This window comes from Geospiza fortis, unplaced genomic scaffold (genome assembly GCF_000277835.1).
Source record: "Geospiza fortis unplaced genomic scaffold, GeoFor_1.0 scaffold79, whole genome shotgun sequence".
In the NCBI taxonomy this organism is placed as follows: Eukaryota; Metazoa; Chordata; class Aves; order Passeriformes; family Thraupidae; genus Geospiza; species Geospiza fortis.
Window position 1 is genome coordinate 19,846 of NW_005054408.1, and position 17,197 is coordinate 37,042.

At 41.4% G+C, this 17,197-nt stretch overlaps 1 protein-coding gene across 1 annotated transcript in view; it reads left to right on the forward strand.

Annotated features, from left to right (window-relative positions):
• Positions 1–611: 611 nt before the first annotated feature.
• VAT1L (vesicle amine transport 1 like) overlaps positions 612–17,197 on the forward strand; it is a gene marked incomplete at its 5' end in the record, with an annotated part of 48,176 nt that continues 31,590 nt past the window's right edge. Inside the window, 4 exons of the mRNA XM_005426244.2 lie at positions 612–741; positions 4,354–4,569; positions 14,594–14,736; positions 16,848–16,951. Coding sequence (XP_005426301.2) covers positions 612–741; positions 4,354–4,569; positions 14,594–14,736; positions 16,848–16,951 — 593 coding nt within the window. The remainder of the gene's footprint in view (positions 742–4,353; positions 4,570–14,593; positions 14,737–16,847; positions 16,952–17,197) is intronic.

The window sequence follows — 17,197 nt, forward strand, 5'->3', positions numbered from 1 at the left end:
TAGGATTTTTGCCAAGTTGAGACTGCAGGAAAAGACCTGTATTTTTTTCTGAGCATCAAACCTGAGGACTTCAAAGACCTTTATAACTTTTGAAAAAATGTACAAGCATGATCCAGGAAGGAACAGTTTTAAAACAAAAGCCTATCTGGTACTTAGTAAGTTCATGCCCAGGTTTGGAATCCTGCCTGAGACAAACACAAGATGCATTCCTGGGATCACATCAAAGGTTAGGACAGTTAGATCATGTAGCTCCTAGCCCAAAATAGCTGTAATGTGTGAGGCTTGGGGTTTTCTTCTTAAATTGACCTGGTTTTCCTTGCCAGCTCGTAGTGCATTGGTAGCAATCAGTGTTTCACTGTATTGAATTCTGGCATGCCCTGGGTGACTGCTGAGCAGTCTGAGGCTGCTGGCAGCTGAGCTGTCCTGGCATGTGCACCCTCTGCCAGCGTCCCAAGAGTGGGAATGTATGCTGGCTCCCAATGACCCTGCAGAGCCCAGCTTTTAATGCTGCCCTGGAGTTTGCTGGCTGTGCCATCACTCGGGTCAAGGCTTCCTCCTCCACTTTGATCTGTGGTAATAGTCTTGATTTTAGTTTTTCCTGTGTTTTACAGTGGTTTGAACTTTATTGATTTGATGGTGCGACAGGGGAACATTGACAACCCTCCTAAGACTCCGCTTGTTCCTGGGTTTGAATGTTCTGGAATTGTAGAAGCTCTTGGAGACAGCGTGAAAGGATTTGAGGTAATTTTTTTTTTTATTTTCAAAGTGAGAGTTATAAGTCTCATATAAATAATCACCAGTTTCTAATCCCTTCTGCTCTGCCAGTGACAGCAGCCTTCACCACCCTGTTGAGATTTGAAAGGTCAGTTTTTCCTTGCTGCTTCCCAAGCGTGAGAATGACCTCTTGAATTAATTTCTGAATCCACCACTGTCATCTCCTTCAAATCCTTCCTGAAAGTCACTTGTGCCATGTGCACATCCTGATGGCTAAATAGGAACTGGAAAGCATGGCTGATGTCCCTTAATAAAATGAAAGAAATTAAGTTAACTTGTTAAGTTTCCTTTCTTGGCCATGTTTCCTGTCATCACTGCTCTTCTACTCAAAGCCCAGGTGCTGCTGATTCTGGTTCCAGCTTTTGATCTCAAGTTAACAGAGCCCTGTTTACAGTAAGCATTGCTTCTTACAACTGTGTGCATTAAGGAGGTGCAGATTAAATTAGGATTCTGATTCTGGATACAGGACTTAGTTGATTGCTCAGGAAAAACCTGACAGGTTGTGATAAATGGCAGATATTTGATGTATATAGTAAAGTTGTCATAAGTGGTTATGGACTCTGGTATCTCTTATGGCATATAAGCAGAATTTTGTCCTGCCTCCTATTCTGTTATTGATACTAAACATCTATATTCACTGCAAACTTGCATTTTATTGCCTAAGGAGGTTGAAAATTTTGGAAATAAATCCTGAGTTAATACATGTCAATCCTATCTTAGCTATTTGCAGAATCAGTCATGTCAAAAGGTAATTAAGTTTTCTAAATTCTTATTATATCTGGATCTTAAGAAGATATAAATATTTTTATCTAAAGACAAAATTTTTCTCAAACAGCTAAAATTTGTCAGTTGGATGAAGATAATGGCAAGTTTAGTTTCAACTATGGGTTCAGTGGTGAAATCTTCTTAGGAGATTTGTCTCAGTTCCCTTCCTGCCCCATCTCTGCCTTGAGACAAGTTGCAATCTTTCCACGTATTTTGTTACATAGCTGTGCTCCATATTGGAGAATATCTTCTGAAAGGAGAATGTTCTCTAGAAAGCCTCTGCTCCAGATCAACACTCTCATTTTTAAAATTCTTGCTATTTTTAAAGGGCATCATAAGGTTACAGCATATGGTGCTTGTTTGAATAACACTGCACCTGAGTGAATATACTGTGTCTCTTTTTAAGGTGACACCTTTGTTCTGGCTGTGGAGCACCCTCGTGCACTGGGGTACTCCTGTCACTGAAACCAGCCCAAGGGTTTCATTTTTTACACTCAGCCTTCATAGACATGGTTGTGTTTGGGTGCTCTAGAAAGGGGCCCACACTCAGAGTGACTGCTGTGCATGGGTATGAGTCCATCAGCAGGAGAACATGCCGTGAGGATGAGGGAAGAGCCTTCTCTTGGTTTCTTTATGGAGTTCTTGCACAGAGCAGGGGCTCACCAGATGCTTGGTGTCTCCTCGACATAGGCTGTTCCCTCTGTCCGCAGCAATGGCAAAGGCTGCACCCTCTATCTTCTGCACCCTATATATTCTGACCTCCTTTCCCTGGGTAGATCTCTTCCCAGTTCAAGCCCTCCTAAAATAGGTGCAATGCCTATTCCTTCTCCACTCAAAGAAAAAGCTGCTTTCTGATGATAACAGCTGTATCAGGCTTGGTCTCTCTCCAGTTTTGGGGATGATTCTCAAGAAATGAGGTCTAATCTGACTAGGCTCTGAATAGTGTCTGTGGTAAAATGTGGTATTTAATGTTACCAAGAAGTGCCTTGGGAATCACCAAGAGGGACTTCTCTGCATTCTTGTTGGTAATCATTTGTGATTTATGGCAAGGATATAGGGCATATTAACATCTGCACTAATCAATCCTAGCAGACTTTCTATTTTAGATGCTTCTCTAAGAGCAAAAGGGAACCACAGAGTGATTACCAGTGAGGCATTGTTAATTTGAATGTTTTTGAAAAGGAGGAGGCATTTCAGTGAAATTGGAATGACAGCTCTGTTTCAGCATTCTCACTCTAAAAGAGACAACCCTTCAGAACTGTCGGCAGCCCTGCAGCTTGGAGCAAACCTGCAATATCCCAAAATGACTCAGGAGACCAAAATGTGCTTGTGCTGTAAACGCTTGCCTGAAGGCAAGAGTGGTGTGCTTTACTCCATACCTGTAGTTCCTGAGGCATTAGAGAGCATTGGTAGAATGAGAGAGAGTATCAGGCAGATAAGCAAAGTTATTTTAGAGGGACAGCTGCTTTAGTTTTGGTTAAAACACAAAGGCCTGGAGTTTGATGCTATTCCTGTCTTATCCTGTGGCTCCATTGCAGAGCTCCTTTCATGTTAAGGATGTTGTTTTGGTTGGTGTATTCTAGAAAGGCAGAGGGTCTAAGGCAAGGTAAAAGATGCCATGGGATTGCTGGTGGCGATGAATTATTGAGAGTTTGTAAGAGTTGTGCCTGTGAAGATTTTAATACACACTGGCCACACATTTGCTCAGTGGGGCTGTCCCTTGTAGACCCAGCAGCCCAGTTTCTGCTTTAGATGAGTGTTGCTGTCCAAGTCTGTTGTGCCTTGTTATTACTCTTGTCCACCTGAGAAGAGTCAGTGTCTGCTTTACAAACATGAAGCTGCAATGAAGGCCATATACAAACACTTGAGCTTGATGTGCCTGGACCTCTGAAGGGTTCCTAGGAGCAGCCAACTGTATCTAATATTTACAGGAAGCCATTTTTTCTCCATAGTGAATTGTGCTTTCACTACCATATATTTTCAGAAGAAACTGAGCAGAGAAATGTTGCATTGAAAGATAATATTTCATCGCTCCTTTAAATCTTGTCAAATTCGCTTTGTAGATTTAACAGGGCCTTAAAATCCAAAGGTATATTTTTTGATGTTTAAGGTGGCTTATTTGAAGTTGTAGAACTAAATTCTGCTCTGACACGTGGCTGTGGAGATCACAATCATGGATATATCTTGGTGGAATCAGTTAATAAGATGATAAAAATAGAGAGTGGGTACAGATGGTGTTATCTTCTGAATGAGAGATTTTGCCACCCTTTCATGTGCTCCATCTACCAGAGCACAAGGCCTTCCCTTCTCAATCCACAGAGAGGAAAAGTAGCTCTAAATTAGTGTGAGGACTGAGAAAAGAAAGTGAAAATTATCCTAGGTATAATTTTCTTTATTCCATGCTTCTCATCAATTAATTATAACCTTTCCCCCTCATCTCTTTCTCTTTAGCAAAATTCCTGGTTATTGCTAAGAATGCTGTTTTCATTCTTTACATTTGTTATTTGGGAGCTCTGCTAGCAAACAATGATCTCATTAGTGATGACAGAAGACTGCTCTAACAGAGAAGAGTGGAGCAAAAAAAAAAAAAGAAAAGGTGGCTTTAACTTCTTTTGGTTATTTTTGTTGACATTAAAAACAGTAAAAGCCCAAAGCTGAACAGTTTAATTGCGATTTTTCCAAAGATGTGTAGCACCATTTTCCTCACAGTCAGGCAGTGTCCCACACCTTGAACAGGGGATTTGCAGCTCTCACAGGTTGCTCTCTACAGTCTCAGTTGCAGTGAGATCCTCAACGTTGTTTTCTTCCTTGTAGATTGGAGACAGAGTCATGGCTTTTGTGAACTACAATGCCTGGGCTGAAGTCGTGTGTACCCCAGTAGAATTTGTCTACAAGATCCCAGAGGACATGACTTTTTCTGAGGCTGCTGCATTTCCCATGAACTTTGTAACTGCCTACATGATGCTCTTTGAGGTTGCTAACCTGAGAGAAGGAATGTCTGTGCTGGTTCACTCAGCAGGAGGAGGGGTGGTAAGTTGGAACTTCTCTTCCTTTCCTGTCCCTGAGTAACTGAAAGTCTGATGCATCTTCATTCCTGAAATGAGCCAGAACCTGCAGTTAGATGTGATGTTCCTGTGTGTGAGGGATTGCACTGGCAGGAACTGCATCTTTTTTCCCATCAAAATGCTGATGTGAATGGTTGGCAGGAGCTTTTGGTGAAATAAAAATGCTATGGCTCTAGACCAGATGAAAAAAAATCTCATGGAAAAACCCCTAATTGGTTGTCAGCAGATCAAGGATCAAGCATTGTCTCAAATATTGCATTCCTGAAATGACACATGTTGTACTTCTATGTTAAAGAAGGGTGTAGTGAAAAGAATAAGCTCCCTGCAAAAGGTATTTGTATGTAACCATAATCCTCTTTATAGTAAATGTCCCTCTCAGAACACTCCTGCACATACAATGTGTGAGTGTGTGTGGTGCTTTCATTGTGGAAGATTTTCTTTTCCCCTTCTTGTAGAGGGATTGAAAGCAGTGAAAAGTTCTCATGTGAGCCATGAGGAAAAGGTACAAATTTGAAATTGTAGCCAGTGGTGGCTGCTGCGTGTTGTAGTTTGGATCATTCCTGAGGAGGTATTGTGTGGCACGGGCAAAGGATGAATTTGTGGGAATACCAGGCCACACAGTGAAATAAAGAGTCAGCATTTTGTTCCCTCAGTTCCTTGAAGTATAGGAAAAACCTCTTTCTTTTGAAGGTATTAAAGTTTTGTGCAAAACATTGTGATATTGACTGGGGAGTTTGTTTACATTTGAAATTATGCAGTCCTTTTTCATAAGACAGATTTTATGAGCTGAGACCATTAGCAGATAGCAGCCTTTGAAACTGGAGTACCTGTTCTGTGTTCTTGTTATGCCTTATTTATGCTAAAATAATGTTCTGTTTTCTACTGAGGTCTGCTGGGCAGCCCCAAACACGCCAGCCTTAATTCTGTGCCCTTAGCCCTTCTTTCAGGTTCTCATATAAATGAAGGCTGTAATCAAAGGAATAAATTCATGAGTTCCCTGTACAAGGTATTTTTAGCCAGCCATAATCCCAGTGGCAGTGAAGGGTCTGTCCTGTTGGAATACTGGTGTAAATGAATGGAATTTATAATCGTATTACAAAGCACAGCCCGGCACAGAGGCTGGGGCTGGCTATTGTTCTGTAGGGTTCAATCCCCTCATGTGGAATTCAAGGCTGCTAAAGCAACATGAGGCCACACATTCAGGGGAATATTCTACAGCAATCAAAGTCTCAGCTGTAGCTCTAAGGCCATTTGCCCACCTGGCACTGTACAGACCCTGTGTGGGCTGAGCATACAGAATTAGCCCCAAAGCAATCCCTGCACGTACCTGTGTATCTAGAGAAGTAGGACCCCTTCTCCTTTTTCAGATTCCTATGTTTCTTTCTCTTTCTGATCTCACTTGCCTCTGTTATTTCCTCCTCCTTTTCCTGAAGGGCTGGTGATGCTCTGTTAATGTCAGTTCTCACATCCCTTCTGCCCTGGTATCCAGACTCTGTGCTGGGCTGTTCCTGGAAGGAGCTGCTGGCTTCCTCTCTCATCCCAGCTCTTCCACGGGCAGCTTTTGGCTGGTCCTCTGCTGTGGCTGCTCCAAACCTTCTCTGGGAGAAGCTAAAGGAAGGATGGGTCCTGCTTGGCTGCCAGGAGAACAAGGAGAAATCACTTGCTAAGCAGTTAAATAAAGCAGAGTTTCCAAGGGAAAGGCCAGACGCGCAGGAAGAGCAGCCAGGCTGGCAGTGAGGGATGGGGAGCTGTGCAGGATCCAGGGGGACTGGAAGGAAGAGGGAGGCAGGGCTGGCCAGCCTGCAAGCCAGGATGCTGATCACTGTCCCAGGGGTGATCAGCCCCTTGTTTCTGGTGAGGGAAGAATATGGAGAGCAAGAATTGGAAATTTTCCCATTGCTTGATAGGTTTTCCAGGTAAAATATCACTCTGAAGATGTGTGGATTTTTTTTCTTCCTGCTAAGCAGACATAAATATTTCAGAGGGGTCTGTGTTACTCTAATAATCTGTCTGTTAATCCTTTGAAAAATCTGACAGCTTCAGATCGAGCACATCATTCTCACAAAGGTCTTTGTTAATGAACAGAAAACTGGCACTGAAGCTGCTATAAAAGAGTTATTTTTGTGCTGTTGCTTTAATAGATAGAATGCCCTTCCCCACTTCCAGCAAATCTGTCCAGTTGGTTTCTAAATGTCAGAGAAATTCCAGAACACTTTAATGAGACAATAGGCTCCCTGTGGGACTAGAAGTTTCTAATTGTGCATTTCTCATTATGCAAGATCATTATTTTAGCTGCTTCAGGCGGTTTATGAAAAAGAACTTGTTGCTTCGAAAATGTTTGTGAGGTTCTTTGTTCTGGCCACTCAGTCCTCTTTAGGAGGATCCTGCAGCTTTTTCAATAAGTGGAGACAGGGAAAATTCTCTAGGACCTTTACTCTTGTGTATTATCTCAGTTTATTTATGTGGCCTTCTTTTGTTGATAGATACTTCTGGTAGTGAGGTAACTATAGCAATTGTCTTCTCATCTCTGCCTGGAGTGTGATTAGTGGGTTTAATGTCTGCCAGGATGCTTTAGATAAGTCAGTTTATTTATTCCAGAAGTTCCAGGGGACGTCAGAAGATTAGGGAGAGAAAAAGGAAACATACCAAGATAACCTGTCTTTAAAAAGGTCTCATGTGGTGTTGTGAGGTCCCCAGGATGGGATGAGAGATGAGAATTTGACTCTATGTTCTCAGAAGGCTGATTTATTATGATTATGATATGATATGATATGATATGATATGATATGATATGATATGATATGATATGATATGATTGATATGATATGATATGATATGATATGATATGTGAGGAGAGGGTGACTCTCAGCTCCCACCCTGGGCAGGGAAGGAGGCTGAGGATGTTTCAGGAGCCTCCTCAGAGAGCACAGAGCAGGCTCACAGTGGCATTCCATGATTCCCTCGGGCTCTGACCAGAGATGAACACTTTTCAAGTTCCTGCTGCTGACTCAGATCTAACAAAGTTGCCATTTGCTCCCCTTTCGGGCCTCTGCTTGGCAGAATGCTTAGAACTTCTGATTAAACTGTTAAATTGAGTAGCAGGGCAGTTCAGTAATTAACAAAAAATAGAATTGTCTCATACAAATAGTTTAAATGCTTTAAGCTACAGAAATGTTCAAGTGCCCTTCTGAACTGATTGCTAAATCAGGGAGAAAGCCAGCTAACACTGAACATCATAAATAGACATTAATGCTCAAAAAAATGACTTTGCAAGAACATATGACTTACTGTAGGACATCTATTGTTCTGTCTTAACTGTATAACACTGCAGTTAATGTTTGAAACGACTGTAAGACAATGGAAGAGCAGCTCGCTTCACAAATACACTCCCACATCTCTTTGAAGTGAAGCAAAATGACAACTGAAGAAAATACCCCAAAAAACCTGAGCAGCAGTGTGCACCCTGCTGGACTGGTCTGCCCAAGAGGCAATTAGTTCTTTAAAATAAAGACTCTAAGTCAGTGCATTCAGTGCAAGTCACAGCACAGGCTTGTATGAGATTATAAAGTTTTGCTCACAATTATTTATGTAAACTGTTGAATTAGGATAAATACAGGGCTGCTGTAGTAAAAAAAAAAAAATTGAAAAAAAGCATTATGCTTTTTCTCCTCGAGCTTCAATAAATCCAGTCCCTATTTCTGTGACATCTACCTGGAAAATTAATTCCTCCAGGGCTTTATATTTGTGAGAGCCATTATGTCCATTTGCTTGTTTGTTTGTTCTTCATGTACTTCCTATTCTGAACATTTAGAGCACAAAGCTTTGGTTATTTACCAAGATTTTTTAAACACCAGTCTCATCACTTAACTCCTCAGACTCAAGGCAGAATTATTAGCCAATTCTTTTGCAGTTGGATCTTGCAGATGCTAAAAATAAGCCACGTTCCATGCAGGAGCATTGACTGCTTCTCCTGAAGCTGATGTCTGACCTTCCCTTTCAGGCTCAGCAGCAAAGGAAGTGCAAGCAGAGTAAGTTACAGATGCAGTTCTCATGTTTGAATTTGAAGGGTAAATCTGACTTGGCAACAGATTTAGGCCATCCTGGCAGGATTTGTTTCTGCTTGGCAGGAGCCCTCTTTTTTATTGTGTCTCCCCTGCATAAATTGCAAATATTTGAGGATGTGTTCCCAGCTGAGTCACTGAAGTGGTGATATTTTATCTGACAAAGAGCTGGCATTTCTTAGTGAATCTAGTCACCTGCTATCACAGCATATAGGAACTCTTGAAGAGAATGATCTAATTTCTTCCTGAAAAAAACACCCAAGTGTTTATCTCTTCAGATTCTCTCCACTCTGTCTTAGCCAGTGAGAAAACTTTCCAGACTTTATTCATGGCCAGCAAATGCATCTTTGTTATTTTAGAGTTAATGTATCTTTTATTTAATGATGTTATCCATCAATTAAAATTAGTTCCTCTTTCTTCTTGGGGCGCTTCTTTTAGATCTTTTTGGTAGGATACATATGTTTACAGCTACAACAAGCTCAGCATGAAGTCTCTCCTTGGCCTGTATTTTTCAGGCTGAAGGCAGGTTTGTTTGCTCATACCCTGTTTTTGTAAGGTTAGATGTCTGTTTCCTCGGTCATCCTGCAGGCAGGTCCTGCTCCAGGCAGATGTGGATGTGTTTCCTGGGCTCTGAGCAGCAGCAAGATGGTAGGAGAGCCAGATCCTGTTAAAACAAATCTCACAGCATTCCTGATCCTTTTAAATATTGCATGGGTAGGCTGCTCTGTCTGCACTTAGCAGGGAGGAGCACATTAAACAGCACTCCTGTGTTTGAGTCAGAACTCCCTGAATGTGAGGAATTAGAATTGACTCTTCTCCTGTGCTGGTCCTGGCCAGCCCACTGTGCCCGGGCATCAGTCCAGCCCACTTTGCTGACACCTTCACCTGCTACCAGGGCTGCACTTGCTGCTTTCACATTAGCAGTTCAGAGCTGCTCTGCACTTGATGAAGAGCTTTCCTCTTGTTTCATCTCCAGCAGCCAAGGAAGGGATAAATCAGCTCACACGCTGTGTCACCAGGTCTGGGCCGCTCCAAGTGCCCAGCTGTTGGAGCCAGGCAGGGCCCTGGAGGCTGAGCTGCTGGTAAAGGCTTCTGAAGCCAAGAATGTGCTCCCTTAGCAGCACCAGAGAGTGCTGGTGCCACAGCCCAGCCCATTTCCAGACACTGCCTCAGAGCACAATCTGCTCATCAAACACAAAAGCCCAGCCAGCCATGCACACAAAGCAATTTCCCCAAGCAGAGCAAGCTGCAGCCTTTGAAGGGCCTTTCTTTTTGCCTCTCCCAGCCCTGCACTCCAGAGGACATGTCCTGTCCCAGGTCACAGGCAGTGCTCAGCTCTCCCCTGGCTGTTCTGCCTGGGCAGGTGGAGTTTGTTTCCCCTGGCAGAGTTTTGCTCGGGTGGCTCCCCTGAGCTGCAGGGGATTTGTGCCAGATGGAGATTCAGCCCTGAGTTTTTGCACAATTTTTGCAAAGGGATAAGAAAAACACACCCTGCTAACTGTTGCAGAAAATGTTTTGAGGGTGAGAGAGATCATTATCTCAGGGTCACTCTCCCCCTGCCTCCACTCCAAAACTCATCTGTGCTGTGCTGAGTGTAGCAGATGCTGCCTTTTGCTTGTCCAATAATCACATTTTAGTTTGTCCACTCTGCAATGTTCACCCAGTGTTTGGTTTCCAATTTCCCCTGCTGTAATTGGGAAGTGACACCTTCAGGAGATGAAATGTTGTGTATCAGACTTCACCAGACACCAGAGAAGAGTTTTCCTGATGCCACAAGATCAGTAGATGATTCCCCTTGCAGTTCTCTTACTGGTTTGAGTACTTCACAGCACCTTCAGCTATGCTCAGGTGGAATGAAAGCATTTTGGAACTTGGATTCTTCTCCCATCTGGCTCCAGACAAGTCTCTTGTGCAAGATTAAGTCTGAATGATCTTTTTAAAAATGCTGTAGCACCTTTAGGCTGCAGAAATATATCATAGAAATGTAATTCTTTACTGATGCAGTTTTGCAGGGTGGTATCTTTTACATGGTTTATTCTCTCCTGCTTCCAGGCTGCCCTCAGTTTTCACAGTAGCAAAAAGATGCTTTCTTGCAAGGATTCTTCCCCATCCCTGCTGTAATTCAGTGTGCAGCTGGCAAGTCAGGCTGGTGGCATGACATCAGACCCTTTTGGAAAGCCACTCACTTGCACACCTTATTTATATTTCATCCAGCATTAAGTTTGTGTTAACAAGGTAATTAGATTAGTAAGTTTCATTCTATTCATGCTTTCTATATTGACTTTTAAATATCGATGACTTTTTTCTTTGAAGTTGTTGAAATGCACTAAACAGTCTATTTCATTGTTACTGCCTAGAACACTGCTTTTCCATTCTTTTAGGTGATTATCTTGGTAGGAGAAGTTTCCAATCCTGCAGGCTTAGACTTGGGTTTTAAAGCAATGGAATGTGAAGAATTTTTTTTTCCTGGATCTAAAACTACTGTAAGACTATAAATTTATATTAATTTCTCTAATAATCATATGTGTAGATTAGGTTCAACATACTGGTTTTATGGATTCACAGGATACCTTGAAATGGAATCCATCAAGCAGACTGTGAGGCTGGGGAGACACATCCAGCATTAGCAGACATCCTTCATTCCACAAGCTATTAATTTCTTTAATCTAAGCTATTCAATCCAAGCCATTTATTTCTCTAAGGTTTCACCACATGATGTTCTGCCTCACTGGAAGTGTTCAAAAAATGTGTGGATGTGGCACTTCAGGATGGCTTAGTGATAAAACATGGTGATGGTGCTGAGCTGGTGGCTGGACTTGATGGTCTTAGAGGTCTTTTCCATCCAGAATGACTCTGTAATTCTGATAAGTAGAATATAAAATATATGAGTATATTGAAGGCAATTAATTCCACTTTAAGGGAATATTGTGTAACCATGTCTATCCCTTCAGTGAATCACCTGATTTATTTTCTGTTCTCAAAGACTGCTAAATTCCATTAAAGGTAACATTAATTGTCCAGCTGATAATTATTTCTTGCCATTAAAACTTACTAGTTTTCCTAGGTTCAGAAAGCAATAATCTGGTCAGTACTTCTGTGTAGAAATTAGTATTGTATTTGAAAAAATTCGATATGTGAAGAATATTTTTCAACCCATGCTTGTGTAATTTAGCTCCCTCTTGGAAGGTTTTGGAGTTCATGCACTATTTCTGCTCACGTGGTTCTTGCTCCCAAAGCCAGAGAGGCTGGTAGCAGAGTTGATGTGGTTTTGCCTGGGCAGGGAGGAGACAGAAAAGCCTCGTGTCCCTGTTTGCCACAGGGCAGTTGTCAGGATCCAAGTGACAGGACAGGGCTTCAGCAGCAAAACCCTTTGTGGGTGCTTCATTTGTAAATCATGGGTATTCTGAGCACTGGTCTCAGTATTTGCAATTAAAATGTGTAATCTGCTGAACAGTGGTGATTAATCCAGAGGCAGCTGCATGATTTGAGGGATTAGAAAGGAGACTTAAGAGTGACTTGCATAGCCACAGTGCTGTTTTGGAGCTTAGCTGAATTCCACAGAACTTAGGGAAATGCTTGAGTTCATAGGTTGAGTTCAGTTCTCCTGTTTTGATGGGGAAAGTGTGAACAGTCCAATTTCAGCCTTTTTTCCTGATAGAGAGGCTAAAAATACTTTGCACAGAAATAAATAAGAGTCAACTTCAAATTAAGATTTCAGAAAACTGCAGAAGAGTGTCTTGTGGAATTGCTTCAAAACACTTCATCCAATTATAAAAGAACTGGTCATATGAGTCAGTTGTAGGCTTCAGATATCTACAGAAAGCTGGGAGGTATTCCCAGCTGATCTGGGATTTTAGATAAGCTTATCTCTGTGGGGAGGAAGAGGTGTACTATGGAGTTTGAGTCAGGAGGAAAATGGGTTATTCACATCCCAGTGTTTTTGTGCATTTCTCCTATTCATCTGACTGTCAGTTTGTTAAATGTTAATCGTCTTCTACAGGATAAAAATCAACATGCTTTCTTCTTGAATATTTGACCTTTTAAACATTCAGTGGTTTTGATTCAGGATATATTCATTAGCCCTTCTCTGCCCAAGTTTGATTGAAAATGCAGAAAACTAATTAGAGAATAGATCAATAATGTCAGAATTTCATTCAACTACCATGCATTGTAAATAACTGATTTATCTAAATCGCTGTGGGTGTTGGGTTTCTGCGAGACACAGAAAGTGAGAAAAGAGGATTGCTTATGAAAATTACTAAGAAAAGAACAGCTACAAAATCCCTTTTTTTCTTTTAATTTTATATTTCATTATTTGTGGAGGCTAAAATCTGGGAATGGTTTAGAATGAGATGGTAAGTAATAGAGAAATGAAACATGAAAATAGTGAAACATTTTCTTCTCCCTGAAAACATTACATCTTTCAAGATGAGGTCCCTCAGGATTGGATTTTCCTATGATTTTTGAGAGATTAGGGATTCCAACCCAGGAAAATGATGGATAATTTTAAACAGAAGAGGTCATTTTTGATTTGGGGTAGGGTTTACCATGCCAGGAGTAAGCATCATTACCTGTGAGCCTCTCTGAGCTGCTGGACAAGCTGTTCAATCTGCTGTGGTGTTCCACCCCTCATGTGCAAAGTAGGAATGAGAATGATCCCTTCTCTTGCTCTCTCTTCTGTGTCTGTTTGCCTGTCTAAAGGATCCCCTAAGCTGTGCCTTGCTGAGCAGGCATTTACTGAGTAACCCAGCAGGAAACCACTCTGAAATTCCTGGGTGCCCCCATATATAAATATTAACCTTGCCCTCTCTGGTGATGCTCAGCTTGGAGTTGCATTCAGCAGAATGCATGAGGATGCCAAGACCTCCAGGGTATGCAGGGTTAGCTAATTATCCTGCTCTAAATAAAACCCAAGTGCTAATTACTGGGATGTACAACTAATAATCAGAGTTTCTGGTTGGAGGGAACAGGAATGTGTTTGTCCCTGGGTGGTTTTACTAGTCATGCATACAGTTTACAAATGACAATCTTTAGGCTGTAGATGTAAGTATGAGTCTGCTGAATGCCATCTCACAGTTTTTTAGAATGGCACTGCCTTTTTTTAAACTTCTGGATGTATCCATGTGACTGTGCTGGCTCCAGTGGAATAATGTGGTTGCAAGAAGAGGTAGGGTGTGGCTACCAAACATCTGGTTTCCTTTTGTTGGTGATTTAAGAGTAAAAAAAAAACCTAGGGTCATAGTAAGATGACATTTTAGGATGATTTTTGAAATCTAGATGGCTCAGCTGTTAAGCTTCCCTTCTTTCAGCCTCGTGAAATTAGAGGTCAAAATTCAATAAAGGCCTTCGGGGGCCCAAAACTGGAAACTCAAAGTACAGACATCTGATTGCACAAATTCTTCAATGCCCCAAGTGCTACCTAAAGGCTGGCATAGCATCTGATGGACCCCACTGGGCTCCTGCCCAGACCAGGAGGAAGAATGATTTTCCTGGACATGCTCTAGGCTGTTTACCCCTTTTGCTGTTGATCAGTTTTGAGCTTGGGGCCCTGCCTAAGCAGACCTCTCTTAGTGTGACTGGGGGCTATTCCTGCATTTTGAATAACCAGTATTAGCTGTTGTTATCAATAAGAACTAAAGCAGATTTTCTTTATTATGCAGCACTTGTAACAGCAACCTGCTGTCTCCCACTGAGACCATAAGGAGATGTGATCCTACTGTATTAGGACTGCTTTGTCTTCAGAATATCCTTGTGATTTAGGTGTCTTCTTTCCTGTGGCTGAACTGCATTTCAGTGGAAATAAACTAGCTGGGGAAGTGCTTGCACATGCTTGGTCTCGGGTTTTGCTGTGTCAGGAGTGAGTGGGCAGCTGCAAACTCTGTCAACCAATTTCCGTGCCAGTGAACTAACATAATAATGTGTTTGCAGGGTCAAGCTGTTGCTCAGCTCTGTTCAACCATTCCCAATGTTACTGTCTTTGGAACAGCTTCATCTTTCAAACATGAAGCAATCAAAAGCTCGGTAACTCACCTGTTTGACAGGAACGCAGACTATGTTCAAGAAGTAAAAAGGTAATCCTGTGTTTTCCTGAGTCAGGTCTGTATGGTATCTGGCAAAATACTATGAAAGGCACCAGGCTGATTGTATTTATGGGAAGATACCACATTTGTGACTTTGGGAGCTGCAGTTTATTCCAGTTATTCCATCTGTCCACTAGGGACAGGATAGCAAGCATTTCCCTATGTCTTGAGAAGCAACATGAAATTTTTCAATCCCTGTCCCTATTTGGATATCTGTTGTGAGCAAAGGAAATTAATTGAAAGAAACTTAAAGGTCTTAACAGAAGGATGTCCTTTGCCTTCATTTGCATATGTACTTGCTCACTGCAATGCACCAAATAAGATATTTTCAGTGAATTTGTAAGGTATCCAGGTTTTGGAGTTCTCTGGTGTGCTTTTATCTGCCTGGGTTTTTATCCTCTGCCAGGGATTGATATCAGAGCACATGATGTCTGCTTTAATTTCAGATCCTTAGATTTTGTTTGTTTGCATTCAGATTAAAATCATCCTGTTGCCTTTTGAAGTCATCGTGTGTGTGTTTCTGTTTATGTGCTTTCAAACACTTTGTTTTTTTCAGTTTGTCTAACTGTTGATACTGGTGTTGGTGGAGGTGGCAGAACTTCTCTCTGGGCTGTTAGCAGTGCAGGCTGGTATTGCAGGAGGAATCAGGCTGGGTACAAGAGATAAAAAAACATGGGTGTAACAAGGTTAGATTAAACAAGGTGATATTAGTTAGTGCTTCTTTCCTGGCACAGAGGTGTTTAATATCAGCTCAGTGAGAAGTCCTGATTGCAAGGCAGAAGTGGCACCCTGTAGAATGTGCCAGTACCCTGATTTGTTACTCAGATCCTTCCATTTTCCCTTTGCATTGAAAAGACCTTTAATAAACCTACAGCAGGTAATTCTGAGAATGCTGCTTTGACAGATTGTCTCTTGGCAGCAGCAGCCAGGGGAGTGGTGTAGTTGTTTGGTTTGATGGATATTAGCTGTGAGCAGAAGAGGATGGAGCTGTGATGGAGAAAGGACAGTGGTAGGAACCTGCTTTATTGCAGGGCATTCAGCAGGGAGAAAACAAAAAACAGAACAAAACCAAAGCAACCACCATGACTCCAAGCAAATGAAAAAAAAAAAAAACAAAAAACAAAAAATCCTTAAGAGATGTTATAGATGTGGAAATGTTCATAGGGGATGAGGAATCAGTTCCACCAGGGAAACCACCAAAAGCTGTTTCATTGTAAAATTTTTATTCCTTTATAGAGGAGGCTCATCCAGTGGCCTGAATAGCCACTGGATGGCAAAATTTGAGACAATAAAAGCAATTTATTGTCTCAAATGTGGCAGCAGTACCAGGGAGTGAAGCTGCCTGGTTTTGCTGCTGTTTGGAACCAATGGATGTCTGGGTCTCACCTTTGTTTTGTGAGGAAGCTGAAAGATGCATTACAAGCCTGAATCGGGATATTCAGTGTATTTTTCTTCTTCTTCAGCATTATACTGACATTGCATTGACAGAGCTGTTGGAAAGTTATAAGTATGCAAACTGTTTATTGAAACAGTACAGAATGGCCTGATTGTAGCACTTGGGCTGGATTTCTAGATCTTGGTGACTTCTCTTTATGCTTGATTTAAGTCTTAGCTGATATCTAGTTGATAAAATATCTGAAGAAGAAGATTCTGCAAATAACTTTACAAGTAATTTTGTCTGAAAAGAAATTAGGATAAGATCTGTTTCCTTACCAATTCAGAAAAATATTATTAGATGTGAATAAGAAAAATATCCTTTTTCTCTATTCACAGAAAAGCATTCTCTGTTATTTCATTCAGTCAAAAAAGAACTTTGTATCTGTTGCCTGTCTTTTGATAATATAATTTTACTGAAAGCCCTGAAAAAGGGGGAACAAGATGGTTTCCCCCTCTTCAATGCCTAAGAGGCATGGGTTGGCTAGCTTGAAAAACTTGCACTGTGCCACTGAATGAGTCTGAAATGTATTTTGATGAGGGTAAAGTTTTCACAGCAAAGCCTCAGCCTTAGAGTCCTTTCTAAAGTACCTGGAAAATGTTAGCATTTTGTTAACAACCAGCCCTGCGTATCTTACTGCAAAGTAAGAGCTTTTTCCTTGTTTTAGAATCTCAGCAGATGGAGTAGATATTGTTTTGGACTGTCTTTGTGGAGAAAATACTGGGAAAGGCCTCAGTCTTCTCAAACCTCTTGGGACTTACATTTTATATGGTGAGTGGGAAAAAGCAGGTACACATTTCAAAACTAAAGTTTTGCAGAACTTAAAAGCATCCTTGCCCCTTCTTCCAGAACTAGTGATTGACACGCTGAGCTTGCTCAGTTTGATCATTTCCAATCAAGAGTTTCAGTGAAGCTGACCATGGACTAAATTATTGATAAATAAATGGTAATACAAAAAAAAAAGATTTTTAAATAGTATTTAGAAAAGTAAATCCAAAATTGAAAGTGAACCTACAG